At 33.3% G+C, this 16,946-nt stretch overlaps 1 protein-coding gene across 1 annotated transcript; it reads right to left on the reverse strand.

Annotated features, from left to right (window-relative positions):
• Positions 1–836: 836 nt before the first annotated feature.
• LOC127721303 (zinc finger protein 226-like) lies at positions 837–14,448 on the reverse strand. The gene is made up of 2 exons (XM_052228039.1): positions 14,391–14,448; positions 837–2,708 (listed from the first exon to the last, which is right to left on the reverse strand). The coding sequence occupies exon 2, from the start codon at positions 2,050–2,052 to the stop codon at positions 859–861; it is 1,194 nt and encodes a 397-aa protein (XP_052083999.1). The 5' UTR covers positions 2,053–2,708; positions 14,391–14,448; the 3' UTR covers positions 837–858.
• Between the last annotated feature and the right edge of the window lie 2,498 nt (positions 14,449–16,946).

Here is a 16,946-nt window from a genome sequence, read left to right on the forward strand (position 1 = left end):
GTAACATTGACTAATTCATTTACCACATACATTACAGTTATAATTTATCTCCAGTGTGTGTACTGATGTGTCTTTGTAACATTGACTAATTCATTTACCACATACATTACAGTTATAATTTATCTCCAGTGTGTGTACTGATGTGTCTCTGTAACATTGACTAATTCATTTACCACATACATTACAGTTATAATTTATCTCCAGTGTGTGTACTGATGTGTCTCTGTAACATTGACTAATTCATTTACCACATACATTACAGTTATAATTTATCTCCAGTGTGTGTACTGATGTTTCTCTGTAACATTGACTAATTCGTTTACCACATACATTACAGTTATAATTCATCTCTAGTGTGTGTCTGATGTGTCTCTGTAACATTGACTAATTCATTTACCACATACATTACAGTTATAATTTATCTCCAGTGTGTGTACTGATGTGTCTCTGTAACATTGACTAATTCATTTACCACATACATTACAGTTATAATTCATCTCTAGTGTGTGGTCTGATGTGTCTCTGTAACATTGACTAATTCATTTACCACATACATTACAGTTAAAATTCATCTCCAGTGTGTGTTCTGATGTGTCTCTGTAACATTGACTAATTCATTTACCACATACATTACAGTTAAAATTCATCTCCAGTGTGTGTTCTGATGTGTCTCTGTAACATTGACTAATTCATTTACCACATACAATACAATTATGATTTATCTCTAGTGTGTGTTCTGATGTGTCTCTGTACCATAATGTATCACTTTTATAAGGCCTACCAACAGTGTATGATCCCGTGTGTATAGTTAAGTTTGTGTAAAGTAACACTTTACAACACATATCACATTTATTAAGTTTAATTATCAGAAATGTGTCTTCTCATGTGTCTCTGCCAGTTTGAACGATCACCAAACTCTCTACTACACACATCACATTTATAAGGTTTATCACCAGTATGTATTCTCATGTGTTTTTGCAATGTTGAATTATCACTAAGCCCTTTACCACATAGATCACATTTATGCGGTTTATCACCAATGTGTGTTCTCATGTGTTTTTGCATAGCATTACTCTGATTACATTTTTTACCACATATATCACATTTATAAGGTTTATAACCAGTATGCGTTCTCATGTGTATGTGCAAGTTTGAAGAAACACCAAACCCTTTACCACACATATCACATTCATAAGGTTTATCACCAGTGTGTGTTCTTATGTGTGTCTTTAAGTTTGAACTCTGAGCAAAACTTTTACCGCATACATCACATTTATAAGGTTTGTCACCAGTGTGTGTTCTTCTGTGTATCCCCAAGGTTGAACTATGAGCAAACCATTTACCACATATATCACATGTTATATTAGGTTTATCACCAGTATGTGATTTCATCTTTTGTAAGCTTTGTAAGTTTGAACTATGACTAAACTCATCATTTATATATGGTTTATTATCAGTGTGTGTTCTCGTGTGTCTCTGCAATGTTGAACTATCAGCAAACCCTTTACCACATATATTGCATGTTTCAGGTTTATCACCAGTATGTGATTTCATCTTTTGTAAGTTTTGTAAGTTTGAACAATGACTAAACTCATCACCTATATAAGGTTTATCATCAGTGTGTGTTCTCGAATGTCTCTGCAATGTTGAACTTTGAGCAAACCCTTTACCACATATATCACATTTATGCGGTTTATCACCAGTGTGTATTCTCATGTGTCTCTGCATATCATTACTCTGAGTAAACCCTTTACCACATATATCACATCTATAAGGTTTATCACCAGTGTGTGTTCTTATATGTCTCCATAAAGTTGAACTTTGAGCAAACCCTTTACCACAGATATTACATTTATACGGTTTATCACCCGTGTGTGTTCTTATGTGGCTGTTTAAGTTTGAACAGTCAGCAAAATTTTTACCACATACATCACATCTATAAGGTTTATCACCAGTGTGTGTTCTTTTGTGTCTCCCTAAGGTTGAACTATGAGCAAACCCTTTACCACATATATCACATGTATTGGGTTTAACACCAGTATGTGAGTTCATCTTAATTTGTAAGTTTAAACTATGGCTTATCTCGTCACCTATATAAGGTTTATCATAAGTGTGTATTCTAGTGTCTGTGTCTCTTCAGAAGCTGGCTCTGACTAAATCCTTGAACCCCATTCATCCCATTTATTAGGTTTATCACCAGTATGTTCTCATATCAATCTGTAAGTTTGAACTATGATCAAACCCTATATCATATTTATAATATATATTATATATATATATATATATATCACATTTATAAAGAGTATCTCTAGTGTAGGTTCTCATGTCTCTGACTACACACTTAACGACATATAGATATGCTCATGTAACTTTGCAGTATGTGTTTAAATTTGTTCATCAAACTCTGTGCTGTGTTCTTATGCATGTTATGTGTTGCTCAAATTCTGCATTATGTGTTTTGAATTCACAGATTTGTCTAACTCAGCATAATGTTTTTTAATGTGTTCCTTTTCTAGTGCATCATCAATACCCTAATCTTCACAGGTCTGACTGTTTCCTCAAGCATGATTCTGATGTTTTCAAATATAAACTAAACTGTAGTTTGATCAAAGGAGGTAATTACAGATCTTTCTGATTTTGTTATGTCCGTCAATTCATTGGTTTCTGTACATCCTTTTTTACCCCTTTTTCTTTGAGTAGCGTGGTATCTAAATAAGAGAGAAGTTAACTATTATTTTGATATATGAATTAAAGTTTCACGAGGGAAAATCAATAATAATATAAGAGTGCACACGCTGAAATGTCTCGCCTTCTTCACTAACCATTGATATTATGTTGATAGTCCTAAATATAAAGCTTTACTACACAGGGTTTCCCCTGGATCAATTATTGTTTCGCCACCTCTTTCACCAAAACAATATATTTTTCGCCACTTTCAATTTTTTTTTTCACCAAGTAACATAAATATATTTTTCGTTTAAAAATTTCCTTCTTTCTAACAAAAAAATGAGTTTGCCCCTTTGTTGTCTATGATTATTCTCTTAACCTTATCTTTTAGTCTACATTGTAATGAATAAACACCAAACATTTACTTTTTACAAAAAAGATACTGTAAATATTGCAATATCGATCATGAAATCATCATTTTGACTTCTGGGAACACGAAATTCATCTTCAATAGGTTTATCGAATATATATTTCCCTAATCTAGTTGAATATATTTCTTTATAATGACAGTTATCTTTTCCGGACCATCTTAAATGAAAAAGTAGAGACGTAAAACTATGTTTGAAGTTAGAACACATGCGTCGCCAAAACGATTTTAAAGTACCATCTCCAAATCAATTATCTATATCAAAGTTCAAGGATAGCGTTTTAACTTATAAGTAAGATATTTTTCTTGCTTTTGAACATTTTTCGTCATAATAACAGTTTTTCTTTCTGGACTATCGTAAAAGAAGAAGAGGAGACGAAAACTATGATTTAAATACGTGCGTCGCAAAGTTGTTAATAAATCCTTTATGTGACATTTGATGGACACTATTTTACCACATCATTTAATTAAACAATACAATCAATTAACACCTTTATTAATTAGTCCATTGTTGTCTACAGCTATAAAATGCAATCAGCTGATTATTGATTTTCTATCAAAATCGTAACGAGTTCAAGGTGAATTCCCAGTATTGTCTGATCAGGTATAGTCAGAGAAGCCCGAAAAAAATTAAATAAACAAGATGGATGAAATCATATCGATACATGTATTTCTTTCGCCAATGATGAATTTTAATCGCCACAATTTCTATTTTTTTGGCAAAATGCGAAAATGGCGACCGCCAGCGGAAACCCGGTTACTTCAACTACACGTATCACATAAACTTAACATGATCCAAGAAAATGAGGTCAAGGTCATATAAACCAAACCAGAAATACATGTTCACCTTACAATCATTCAGTACACTTAATATAGTTGACCTTTGGCTTAAAGTTTTTTTTTAAGAAACAGCCTTAACCAAGAAAATTAAACATTGATCAATGAACCATGAAAATGAGGTCAAGGTCAGATGAATCATGCCAGGCAGACATATACAGCTTACAATCCTTCCATACAAAAATAAAGTTGACCTATTGCTTATAGTTTATGAAAAACAGACAACTAGAGGCTCTCAAGAGCCTGTGTCGCTCACCTGTATTTACTGATGCATTGGAAATCATGTAAATAAGGTTAAAATCATAATTAATAGTATTAGATATTAGATATTATAATGATATCTAAGATAATAACAAAAAACTGCAAAATTTTTGTAAAATTACTAACTCAGGGGCAGCAACCCAACAAGGGGTTGTCAGATTCGTCTGAAAATTTCAGGGCAGATAAATCTAAATCTGATGAACATTTTTGCCACCTGTCAGATTTGCTCTAAATGCTTAAGTTTCAGAGATATAAACCAAAAACTGCATTTTACCCCTATATTCTATTTTTGACCAAGTCGGCCATGATGGTTGAAAGGTGGGGTCATCGGACAAATTTTTTAAACTAGATACCTTAATAATGATTATGGCCAAGTATGGTTAAATTTGTCTCAGTAGTTTCAGAGCAGAAGATTTTTGTAAAAGATTACAAAAATTTACGAAAAATTGTAAAAAATTGACTATTAAGGGCAATAACTCCTAAAGAGGTCGACTGACAATTTTGGTCAATACAACTTATTTGTAGATCTTACTTTGCTGAACACTATTGCTGTTTACAGTTTATCTCTATCTATAATAATATTCAAGATAATAACCAATAAAATGCTTCGCTGGGCGCAGCTTGATACGACCGCAGAGGTCGAACCCTGAACAGTTGGGGCAAGTATGGACACAACATTCAAGCTTGATACAGCTCTGAATTTGGATTGTGATTAAATATTTGACACAGCATAGGTTTCTGACACAGAAAGAATGTGGTCTAAGAACTTCAATTTTTTTAATTTACCTATTATGGTCCAATGTCCAAAATCAAAATACATGGTTAGATTCAGCATATCAAAGAACCCCATATATTCAATTTTTGTTGAAATCAAACAAAGTTTAATTTTGGACCCCAACTTGGACAAACTTGAAAACTGGTCCCATAATCAAAAATTTAAACACATGTTTAGATTCAGCATATCAAAGTACCCGAAGAATTCAATTTTTGTTAAAATCAAACTAAGTTTAATTTTGGACCCTTTGGACCTTAATGTAGACAAATTTAAAAAACGGGACCTAAAATTAAAAATCTAAAAACACGGTTAGATTTGGCATATCAAAGAACCCCAATAATTCAATTTTTGATGAAATCAAACAAAGTTTAATTTTGGACCCTTTTGACCTCAATATGAACCAATTTGATAGCGGGCCCACAAATAAAAAATCTAAATACATGGTAAGATTCAGCATATCAAAGAACCCCATATATTCAATTTTTGTTGAAATCAAACAAAGTTTAATTTTGGACCCCAATTTGGACCAACTTGAAAACTGGGCCAAAAATCTAAAATCTAAATACATGTTTAGATTCAGCATATCAAAGAACCCCATATATTCAATTTTTGTTGAAATCAAACAAAGTTTAATTTTGGACCCCAACTTGGACCAACTTGAAAACTGGTCCCATAATAAAAAATCTAAACACATGTTTAGATTCAGCATATCAAAGAACCCCATATATTCAATTTTTGTTGAAATCAAACAAAGTTTAATTTTGGACCCCAATTTGGACCAACTTGAAAACTGGGCCAAAAATCTAAAATCTAAATACATGTTTAGATTCAGTATATCAAAGAACCCCATATATTCAATTTTTGTTGAAATCAAACAAAGTTTAATTTTGGACCCCAACTTGGACCAACTTGAAAACTGGTCCCAAAATTAAAAATCTAAATACACGGTTAGATTTGGCATATCAAAGAACCCCAATAATTCAATTTTTGATGAAATCAAACAAAGTTTAATTGTGGACCCTTTTGACCTCAATATGAACCAATTTGAAAGCGGGCCCACAAATAAAAAATCTAAATACATGGTAAGATTCAGCATATCAAAGAACCCCATATATTCATTATTTGTTGAAATCAAACAAAGTTTAATTTTGGACCCCAATTTGGACCAACTTGAAAACTGGGCCAAAAATCTAAAATCTAAATACATGTTTAGATTCAGCATATCAAAGAACCCCATATATTCAATTTTTGTTGAAATCAAACAAAGTTTAATTTTGGACCCCAACTTGGACCAACTTGAAAACTGGGCCCATAATCAAAAATCTAAACACATGTTTAGATTCAGCATATCAAAGAACCCTAAGAATTCAATTTTTGTTAAAATCAAACTAAGTTTAATTTTGGACCCTTTGGACCTTAATGTAGACAAATTTAAAAAACGGGACCCAAAATTAAAAATCTAAATACACGGTTAGATTCGGCATATCAAAGAACCCCAATAATTCAATTTTTGATGAAATCAAACAAAGTTAAATTTTGGACCCTTTGGACCTCAATGTGGACCAATTTAAAAACGGGGCCCAAAATCCAAAAACTTAATACACGGTTAGATTCAGCATATTAAAGAACCCCAAGAATTCAAGAATAAAACCCCATTGAAATTGATCAAGAAATAAGCAATTTATACGAAGTATCTTCTTTTGCACAATACTGTGCAATTGAATATTTCTTGCTATTGCACAATACTGTACAATTGACAATTTCTTGCTATTGCGCAATATTGTGCTATTGGATATTTCTTGCTATTGCGCAATACTGTTAAATTGAAGATTTCTTGCTATTGCGCAATACTGTGCAATTGAAGATTTCTTGCTATTGTGCAATACTGTGCAATTGAAAATTTCTTGCTATTGCACAATACTTATTATATAATAATTTACACATCCTGTTTGGTGTGTATCTCCTACCATATCATTATTATTTGCTTTTAAATATAAATCAGAAATAACCAACTTAAAATGGAAAATTTTAAAAGAAAAAAAAAAGGAATAAAAAGAAAAAAAAAAAAAAAAAAATCCCCCCCCCCCCAATTTTTTGAACCCCCTTATGATTCATCACCCCCAAACTCAATCCCAGCCTTCCCTTTGTGGTATGGTACCTTGCAGTACAATTTCAGAGAGATCCATACACTTGAACACAAGTTATTGTCTGGAAACTAGAAAAATGCTTATTTTTGGCCCCTTTTTGGCCCCCGATTCCTAAACGTTTCGGGCAATTACCCCCAAACTCAATTCCAGCTTTCCCTTTGTGATATGGAACCTTGTAGTACAATTTCAGAAATATCCAAACACTTACACACAAGTTATTGTCATGAAACTAGAAAAATGCTTGTTTTTTGCCCCTTTTTTGGCCCCTAATTCCTAAAATTTTGAGGCAATTACCCCCAAAATCAATTACAGCCTTCCCTTTGTGATATGGAACCTTGTGGTACAATGTCAGAGAGATCCATACACTTACACACAAGTTATTGTCTGAAAGTTACAAAAATGCTTATTTTTGGCCCCTTTTTGGCCCCTAATTCCTTAACTGTTGGTACCATAACCCCCAAAATCAATCTCGACCTTCCTTTCGTGGTATTGAACCTTATGGTGAAATTTCATGGAGATCCATTCACTTAAACTAAAGTTAGAGTGCGAAAACCAATGTGTCTTCGGACGACGCCGGACGACGACGACGACGACGACGACGCCAACGTCATACCAAAATTTTTAATTTTTGCGGTCGTATAAAAACTGCAAAATTTCCTAAAAATTACCAATTCAGGGGCAGCAACCCAACAACGGGTTGTCAGAATTGTCTGAAAATTTCAGGGCAGATAGATCTTGACCTGATAATCAGTTTTATCCTGTCAGATTTACTCTAAATGCTTGGTTTCAGAGATATAAGACAAAATCTACATTTTACCCCTATGTTCTATTTTTTGCCATGGCGGCCATCTTGGTTGGTTGGCGGGGTCATCGGACACATTTTTTAAACTAGATACTCTAATGATGATTGTGGCCAAGTTTGGTTAAATTTGGCCCAGTGGTTTCAGAGGAGAAGATTTTTGTATAAAGCTAACGACGACGACGACGACGACGACGGACGACGGACGCCAAGTGATGAGAAAAGCTCACTTGGCCCTTCGAGCCAGGTGAGCTAAAAACACTGAACTTTAACCACCGAACCATGAAAATGAGGTCAAGGTCAGATGACACCTGCCAGTTGGACATGTACACCTTACAATCCTTCCATACACCAAATACAGTAGACATATATTGCTTATAGTATCTGAGATATGCACTTGACCACCAAAACTTAACCTTGTTCACTGATCAATGAAATGAGGTTGAGGTCAAGTGAAAATCAGTGACTAAACTTATCGGTCGCCCGGTCACCCAACGCGACCAGATTTTCGGCTGGGCGAATATATTTATTATCCTGATCGCCCAGCTAGCGACCGAAAATCCCTTCTCTAATAAAACAAGTTTTCTTATCCCTTTTTTTTAAAGCTTTTACGATTAATTCATTTATAAGTGTTTTCATTACGCTGTTGAATCTGATTTGCTTCAGAGATACATCCCAGTTGTTCAGGGAGTCATTACAAGTCCGTTTTTTGACAAAAACTTGTAAACACAACTTGTTCTTCAATGAAAAAAACGAAACGCAAAATCTCATAAATAAATATCATAATATCTAGTGTGCTAACCAATCTTAGTTGAAAACTAATATTGTAATAATATTTTTGATCAACACTTATTAGGGGATTGCTTGGATTTCAACAGGAAGTTCAAATTGAAGGGAGAAATTTTGGCGGGAAATGTTCTAAAATCAGTACTGTCAAATCTTATGATATATTTCTGATGGCAATAATTTAAATATTATGAAGTTATCACATATATCTTTACCAGACTCAAAAATTACATATAGGATAACATAAAAAGGCTTTACAAGTATATGAAAAGTACATTTAAGTATTATTTTATTACTATAATAAAATGCTTCCCTGAGCGCAGCTAGATACGACCGCAGAGGTCCAACCCTGAACAGTTGGGGCGAAAATGGACACAATATTCGCGCTTGATACAGGTCTGAATTTGGATTGTAATTAAATATTTGACACATAATAGGTTTCTGACACCGAATAACAGTAGTCAAAGAACATAGAATTGGTTATATGATTTGAATTTATATTCAATTTTTTGCTTTTGAGCAATACACTATGCTGTTGCAAATTGACCCCCCCCCCAAAAAAAAAAATTACCCCCCTTTTTTTTTGCTTTATTGAAATACACTTTGCTGTTGCGTATTGACCCCCCCCCCAAAAAAAAAAAATTTTTTTAACCCCCCTTTTTTGGGCAAAAAAAAAATATTTGAAGAGAATCTGAAATGAAAAAAATATTGCCCCCCACAATTACCGCTTCCGCAAATTTTTGGGCCGCATGCCGCTCCAAAATTAGTTTCTCCTTGAATTTTTTTTCACATAAACGTTTTACTTGTGCGTATATTGTTCTGATCGATTCAAACGCACGTGTGATAAATCGATTTGTAAATAAAAGGTCAAAAATCGGGATGCCAACATGAAGTTGTGTCAGCTAATTGCCGTGGACAAGTAGTTATTGAACACACAGTTATCCGAAATGCATCTCGTTTTACCTATGAAGACCTGTTTTAGGAGACAAAAAATAAAAATCTTTCGTTAGATGACCACGGTCACATCAATATTGTAATAACCATCGTCATCCCCGATCATTGTTTCAACAGACATAGACATATCTATCTTGAATGAAATTAATATTAAACTCACATGATATTTTTAAAAATCACAGATTTCGATGAAAACTTATATATTTAGATAGATATATATATATATTATATGTGTTATTCAGTTTCTTATGCTTTATTTATACGGTATTGTACAAGTAATGTGCGGAAACGCATTTTTGTTAACTCTCTCTCTGGTAATAAATAGTTCCCAAACTACAAAAAATAAAAGTTAAAAGACGAGGCCCATATCCATATATCGTCACAATAGCAATATAACTATCTTATTCATGATGTTGTTGAAATATTCACCTCACTCATTATGTTGATCCTTATAATGGATAAATAGTTCCAATTGGATGTCTAGCAGCCAATAAACAATCATTACCATATACACATGATATAATGAAAACAACTATATAAAAAAACAATTCATATTTTTCAGGGGCACTTTTTCGGATACGTACACATTTTTAAATTTTATTCAACATATGTGATTGACCTAACTATAACATAATCCCTCTAGTTAAACTGCATCTGATATGCTTCCTTAATATATACACATGTATGAATTTAAATAAAAATTCACGCAGAAAAGGCTAATTGACGAAAATAATCAAAATTAACAAATCCACAGCCAAACAAGAAAGTTTGGTATGGTACAGGTACCAATACGTCAAATTATATGCATAAGAGCATGTTTCTCCTCCTTTTTCTATGAAGTAACCTAGTTTTAACATGAACATAAATTCCAAATCGCACAATTTAAAAAAAAAATATACCGCCCGCTTCACTTGTACAGCAACCACCTCAAAAAAACTCATTTTCAAGAAAAAAATACAATCAAAAAAATTTCGCTCGCTCGCTCCATATTTTTTTAAGCTTTTTTCCGAAGAACTTCAAATCAAATTTGTGTGGCCTCAAGATATGGTCATAATCTCAATTCAAATTTCCAATGGAGTTTGCAACCATAATCATGATAATTATCAATTTAAATACATCATAAAAGTCTTAAATAAATAATTTTAAAGCAGTGTAAGGGAGGTAATCCAACATTGTACAACATTGTACAATTTTGTTTTTGGATTACCTCCCTTACACTGCTTTTAAATTGTCCATTAACCAGGAAACCCTTGTTTTTTCCCCTTTTTTGCCCCCAATTCCTAAACGGTTTGAGCCATAACCCCCCAAAGCCAATCTTAACCATCCCTTTGTGGTATGGAAACTTGTGGTATAATTTCAGAGACCGAGAGAGATTCATACACTTAAACACAAGTTATTGTCTGGAAGTTACAAAAATGCTTATTTTTGGCCCCTTTTTGGCACCTAATTCCTTAACTGTTGGTACCATAACCCCAAAAATCAATCCAAACCTTCCTTTTGTGGTATTGAACCTTATGATTAAATTTCATAGAGATCCATTCACTTAAACTAAAGTGATTGTGCGAAAACCAATGTGTCTTCGGACGACAATGACGACGACGCCAACGTCATACCAATATACATTGATATACAACCACAAAAATGTTTTGCGGTCATATAAAAATTTCAACTGGGCCCCTGGAGGAATAGAGTTAAGTGTCAAAATCTTAAAATAGACCCAATAAAAATAAACGAAGTGACACCCTAGCATTTATCTTGTTTAAAGCAGTGGATCCATGAAAGTGACCCAAATTTTAAGTCTAAAGATTAATTGTCAGACACTTAACTTGGACAATGTATTCTCAAGGTGCAATGTAAGCCTGATCAGTTAAATAGATATAAGGTTCTGTTCAACACTGCATACAGTATTGCAAAAAAAAGAGGGACACCCTTCAGTGACTATGAATTTATTCTTGAAATCCAGTGCAAAAATGGTGTTGATGTGTAAGCAGTACTTCAATATTGAAGGTTGTAAACTGTTTATTCGCTGGATAGCCCATTATATGAAAAATAAATGTGGATAGTGTCCACATGTGGACACAGATGATGCCCCCGCTTGCATATCATATAGTTATAAAGGGACATAACTGAAGAACGGTAAAAGTGACGCTACCCAAATTTGAACTTGATCTGAGTTTTGTGGTAATAAGCATTGTGTGTAAGTCTCATAACATTTGGTTGAGGCTAACTTAAGTAGAGAACAGAAACTAAAAATTCAGCAATTTTTCTATTTGTAAACACGCATAACTCTAGAACGGTAAAAGTGTTGCCACCTAATTTCGTACTTAATCTGTATTATGTAGTAATAAGCATTGTGTATAAGTTTCATAACATTTGGTTGAGGCAAACTCAAGTTAGAGAACTGAAACAAAAAAATTGTACTTGATCCTTACTGAGTTTTGTGGTAATGAATATTGTGTATAGGTTTCATAATGTTTGGCTGGGGAAAACTTAAGTTACAGAATGGAAACTAACAAATTTTGCAATCTTTCTATTTATAAAGGGGCATAACTCAATAATGGTTAAAGTGACACTACCCAAATTCAACTTGATCTGTGTTTTATCAGTGGAAGTCAAAATTAAACATTGCATTGTATAAACCAATGATTGTAGTTGATTCAACTATAATCATGGTCAAAGGAAGATAACTCCAATTTTATAAAAATATATTATATAAACTTGATATTTAGAAGAAAATAAAAATTTTGCAATTTTTCCTTTTAAAAAGGGGCATAACTCTAGATCGGTTAAAGTGACACCACCAAAATTCAAACTTGATCTGTGTTTTGTGGTAATAAGCATTGTGTATAAGTTTCATAACATTTGGTTGAGGCAAACTTAAGTTAGAGAACGGAAACTAAAAATTTTGCAATATTTCCTTTTATAAAGGGGCATAACTCTAGATCGGTTAAAGTGACGCCACCAAAATTCAAACTTGATCTGTGTTTTGTGGTAATAAGCATTGTGTATAAGTTTCATAACATTTGGTTGAGGCAAACTGAAGTTAGAGAACGGAAACCAATTTCGGGACGTACGGACGGACGTACGTACGTATGTACGTACAGACGGACAAGGGTAAAACTTAATGCTCCCTCCGCTACGGCGGGGGCATAACAAAACATCACATGCTGTTCAAATATGATGAAACAAACTAACCTTACTTAATCAGTTTAATTGAAGTCTGGAGCTGGCATGTCAGTTAACTGCTAGTAGTCTGTTGTTATTTATGTATTACTGTCATTTTGTTTATTTTCTTTGGTTACATCTTCTGACATCAGACTCAGACTTCTCTTGAACTGAATTTTAATGTGCGTATTGTTATGCGTTTACTTTTCTACATTGGCTAGAGGTATAGGGGGAGGGTTGAGATCTCATAAACATGTTTAACCACGCCACATTTTTGCGCCTGTCCCAAGTCAGGAGCCTCTAGCCTTTGTTAGTCTTGTATTATTTTTAATTTTAGTTTCTTGTGTACAATTTGGAGTTTAGTATGGCGTTCATTATCACTGAACTAGTATATATATTTGTTTAGGGGCCAGCTGAAGGATGCCTCCGGGTGCGGGAATTTCTCGCTGCATTGAAGACCTGTTGGTGACCTTCTGCTGTTGTCTGTTCTATGGTCGGGTTGTTGTCTCTTTGACACATTCCCCATTTCCATTCTCAATTTTACTCCAAAAGCACATTAATTTTGTATCTTATTGAGTTATGAAATATTTCATGTAAAAGTAGGATCTGGGAATTAGGTTGTGGACCTTTTAGTTTGGAGTGTCAAAGGTCCTGGACCTTCCAGTACCAAATGTTAATTTGAACCCCTGCCAATGCTGGATCACTATCCCTATGTCGAGCTTTCTGCGACACAAGTCGAAGGCCTGACAAAGAGGGTGATTAATTGGTCCTTTTTGTTAATTTTTTACTTTTTGGACACAATTTTCAGTCTGTGACTGGTCCAGCTTCAGGCATGTTACTTTTTGGCAATTCTACCAATCTCCTAAATTTATCAAAACTAACGGCCTAATATGCATACAGTAATACACTATTAGTCTAAAAAATGTTTACCTAAAATCCTAATAATACCTCTGTTATGCAATATTCGGATGTTTTCTAATTCTACTAACACCACATAGCTTAATTTATTATTGATGTTTTGAAGTTGAAGATTTGAAAGAGGCTATATTCACATTATTGGTAAATACATATTTTTGTTCAATACTACTATGATAATTATATTTTCAAATTATATTCAGTGTATGTCGAATTGACACTATTATATAATATATTTTACACAATGTATCCTTGAATGCTGCACACTTATATCATATATGTTAATTTGGCATTCCATAGACAAATTTCTTCAATATGATAACTTTTCTATTTTTAATAGCCTACTTTCTATTAATAGACTGATATTGGTCAGTTTGATACGATTTTTAACGTGTATAGAAACGACTAATTGTTTAAGCCAGAGACTGTATAAATCAAGGACGTATCTATGTAATATTTATGGAATAAATCCTTGGTTTCTCGTTTTTGTTGTTGCTAAACTCTAATAATTTTACTCCGTAAACGGTAAAGTACAAAACACTAGTATTTTTAATTTAGCAAGTAATGTCAGTAATTTTGCTTTAGCGATTAAGTTCTGAAAAACCGACATCAAAGTTATATTCTACATAAATGATCGCTGCTTACTTAAATGTTTACCTTTTCTTGAATCAAGCACAAAAATAAGTCATGTTAATTTCACAGCAGAACAATAACATTATCAAAGGGAGATAACTGAAGTATATATAAATATGGAACGCCTACTGTATCAAAGCCAGCAGAAGTCAATTTAAGAAATATTTCCTTCGTGTCATGCTCTATGCTCCTTTTAACATGGGTAGGCATTATATTTGTCGATATTTTACACTGAGCGTTACATGAAGGAATTATTTCGATTCTAATAGGACAAATACAGTATTTTTTTAGGTCGAATCGTACAAAAATACCGTAAAAATGTTTGGCTGTTCTCGTATCCTCCCCGTTGAGTCTGTACATAACATTTTCGTATTTAATAAGTTTTAAAACTAAACGCAGGGTAAATTTATGTTGTTTGATAAACAATACATAATAAAATTGTATGTAAGCTGCTAAAATCTATATATTTTATTAGAATAACCGGATATGAAAATAACGACTGTTACGAAATTATAAGGCGTATTACGCCTGGATTTGTGGCGTAAACCAGGCGTAAGTGGTAGTTACGTGTCCAGATCCAGGCGTAACTAAGGGAGCAGGAAACGTAAATTTGTAGCACTTACAGGCGTAGAAAAAAGTGGTAAATCTGGCGTAAATTGAAATAAGCAACATAGCCAGAAATTAGTAGTACTTTTGCTAATTAATATTCATAATATGTAAATGAGAATTGTACCACGTGATAATAGTTTGAACTGATCTGGCTTGATATCATTAAAATCTTTAAAACACGGATATTATAAGTTGCCCGTCACAGAGTCCTTGTTTATAATCACTCTGATATTTCCGTAAAGTTGTCAGGCGGTCAAAATCAAAACAATGAACGCGAATTTAGTGAATTTTTCGTGTTTTCGTGAGTTTATTCTTCTTGAAATAGAGACATTTTAACTTTACGTGGGAACCTAGAGTTCAACGACTACACATACAAGGTTTGGACTTGCTTATTCTTTGGACATTCAAGTTTCAAGTTTCACCCCGGCAACCTGTATTTCTAATGACCTTGTTAGCCAATTTTCAACACGAAGTTTGCAAATTTGACGTTTCAGCCATTTTAGCCTGTATTTTATACTGCAATGTTAAAAGCCTCTCGCTTCGATTTTTAAAATAGCTCAGGAACCTTGATTTTTGCAACGCCAGTCATATTTCGTTTAAATGGTGTATATTGTTGTGTATATTTATTTTCTGCCCCGGCAACCTGCCTATCACTTAAATCAAAGTTAAAACAGACATTTTTTCTAAATTCCCTATCATTTCAATATAATTTCCGTCACCCGTATCCGATTTCTTTAGTATAATATTCAAATAAGCAAAGTGGCGTTGATTTCTGGATATGAGGCGTAAATTTTCCTACGGGCGTAAATCTTAATACCCATAATGCTTTGTTTAGAGGATCATGGGAATTTTTTTCAAAATTTGGATCTCTGGTAATAGTTTTCAAGAGTTGGACATATGACAGCATGATATATTCAGGGGAAATTAGCTTTTTTTTGTGCTTCTTGGAAGATTTGACATTGGAATTATGGCATCAAATTGATCAATGAAAATAATGTGAAATGAAAGGAAAGTAGTATACATGGTAAATGATAATTGTGTGAGTAAATTAAACTACGATATTAAGCTTTTATATTTTAATATTTCAATTTCATGAAACCCTCATCCTTGGATAATAATAGTTAAACATTTAAGTCTTTCACAAGATAAATTGCAGTATTATCATTGCATGATTTTTTAGTTCAAATGACATTAATTTTCAAAACAACTTAGTGAAAATGCTACTTTTAAAAAGTAACTGTCATAATTCTTATTTAAACTTAAAATTGTTTGAGCCAGTGACTGACAAATATGTATTTATCTATAAAGTTTCTTCACTAATTGATATTTTAAGTTTTATGTCAAACAATGAGAAACTTGAGCAACAGTTCAAGTTTGTATCAAATACACAAAGTACACAGCTAGAGTAATACACTGATATAAATTAAATGTAGTATCATGTAAGAATATTACGCCTGGTTTATTTATTGACTAGGCGTACTCATTTCCATATTACGCCTGGTTTTCTGTCGACCAGCCGTACTCGTTTAAATATTACGCCTAAATTCACACCTGGTTTCCGCCTTAGTTACGCTTGGTTTCCGAGGCTGGTTGACGCCCGAACATGCATTTCTTAAACAGGACAATGACGCCTGGAAAAAGTATGGTTTCTACGACTGGTTTCCGTGTCATTTACAGGCGTCACATTTCGTACAGGGAGAATATAAACAGTAAATTTGTGCGCATATGTCAAATATATTTTGTGCTAATTAGAACACGCGGCTTTGTTTACAACTCGTAATAAGGACATCGTATAAGAATTAGTTATGGACTTATGATACAGGTCTTCTTATTTGTATCTCCACTTTTTCAAAACAAGATTTGCATAATTTCTGTGACGCTTTTCAGAAACCTTGAAAATGATATCAAAAACTATACTGGCCAAATCGAAACAAAATGAAAAAGACGATTTGTTTATTCAACCGTTTATAA

Source organism: Mytilus californianus, unplaced genomic scaffold, assembly GCF_021869535.1.
Source record: "Mytilus californianus isolate M0D057914Y unplaced genomic scaffold, xbMytCali1.0.p SCAF_12, whole genome shotgun sequence".
NCBI lineage: Eukaryota > Metazoa > Mollusca > Bivalvia > Mytilida > Mytilidae > Mytilus > Mytilus californianus.

Excerpts from the sequence above, each read along its gene's own strand:
- LOC127721303 (XM_052228039.1), bottom strand. The coding sequence starts at position 2,052 with ATGAACTCACATACTGGTGTTAAACCCAATACATGTGATATATGTGGT.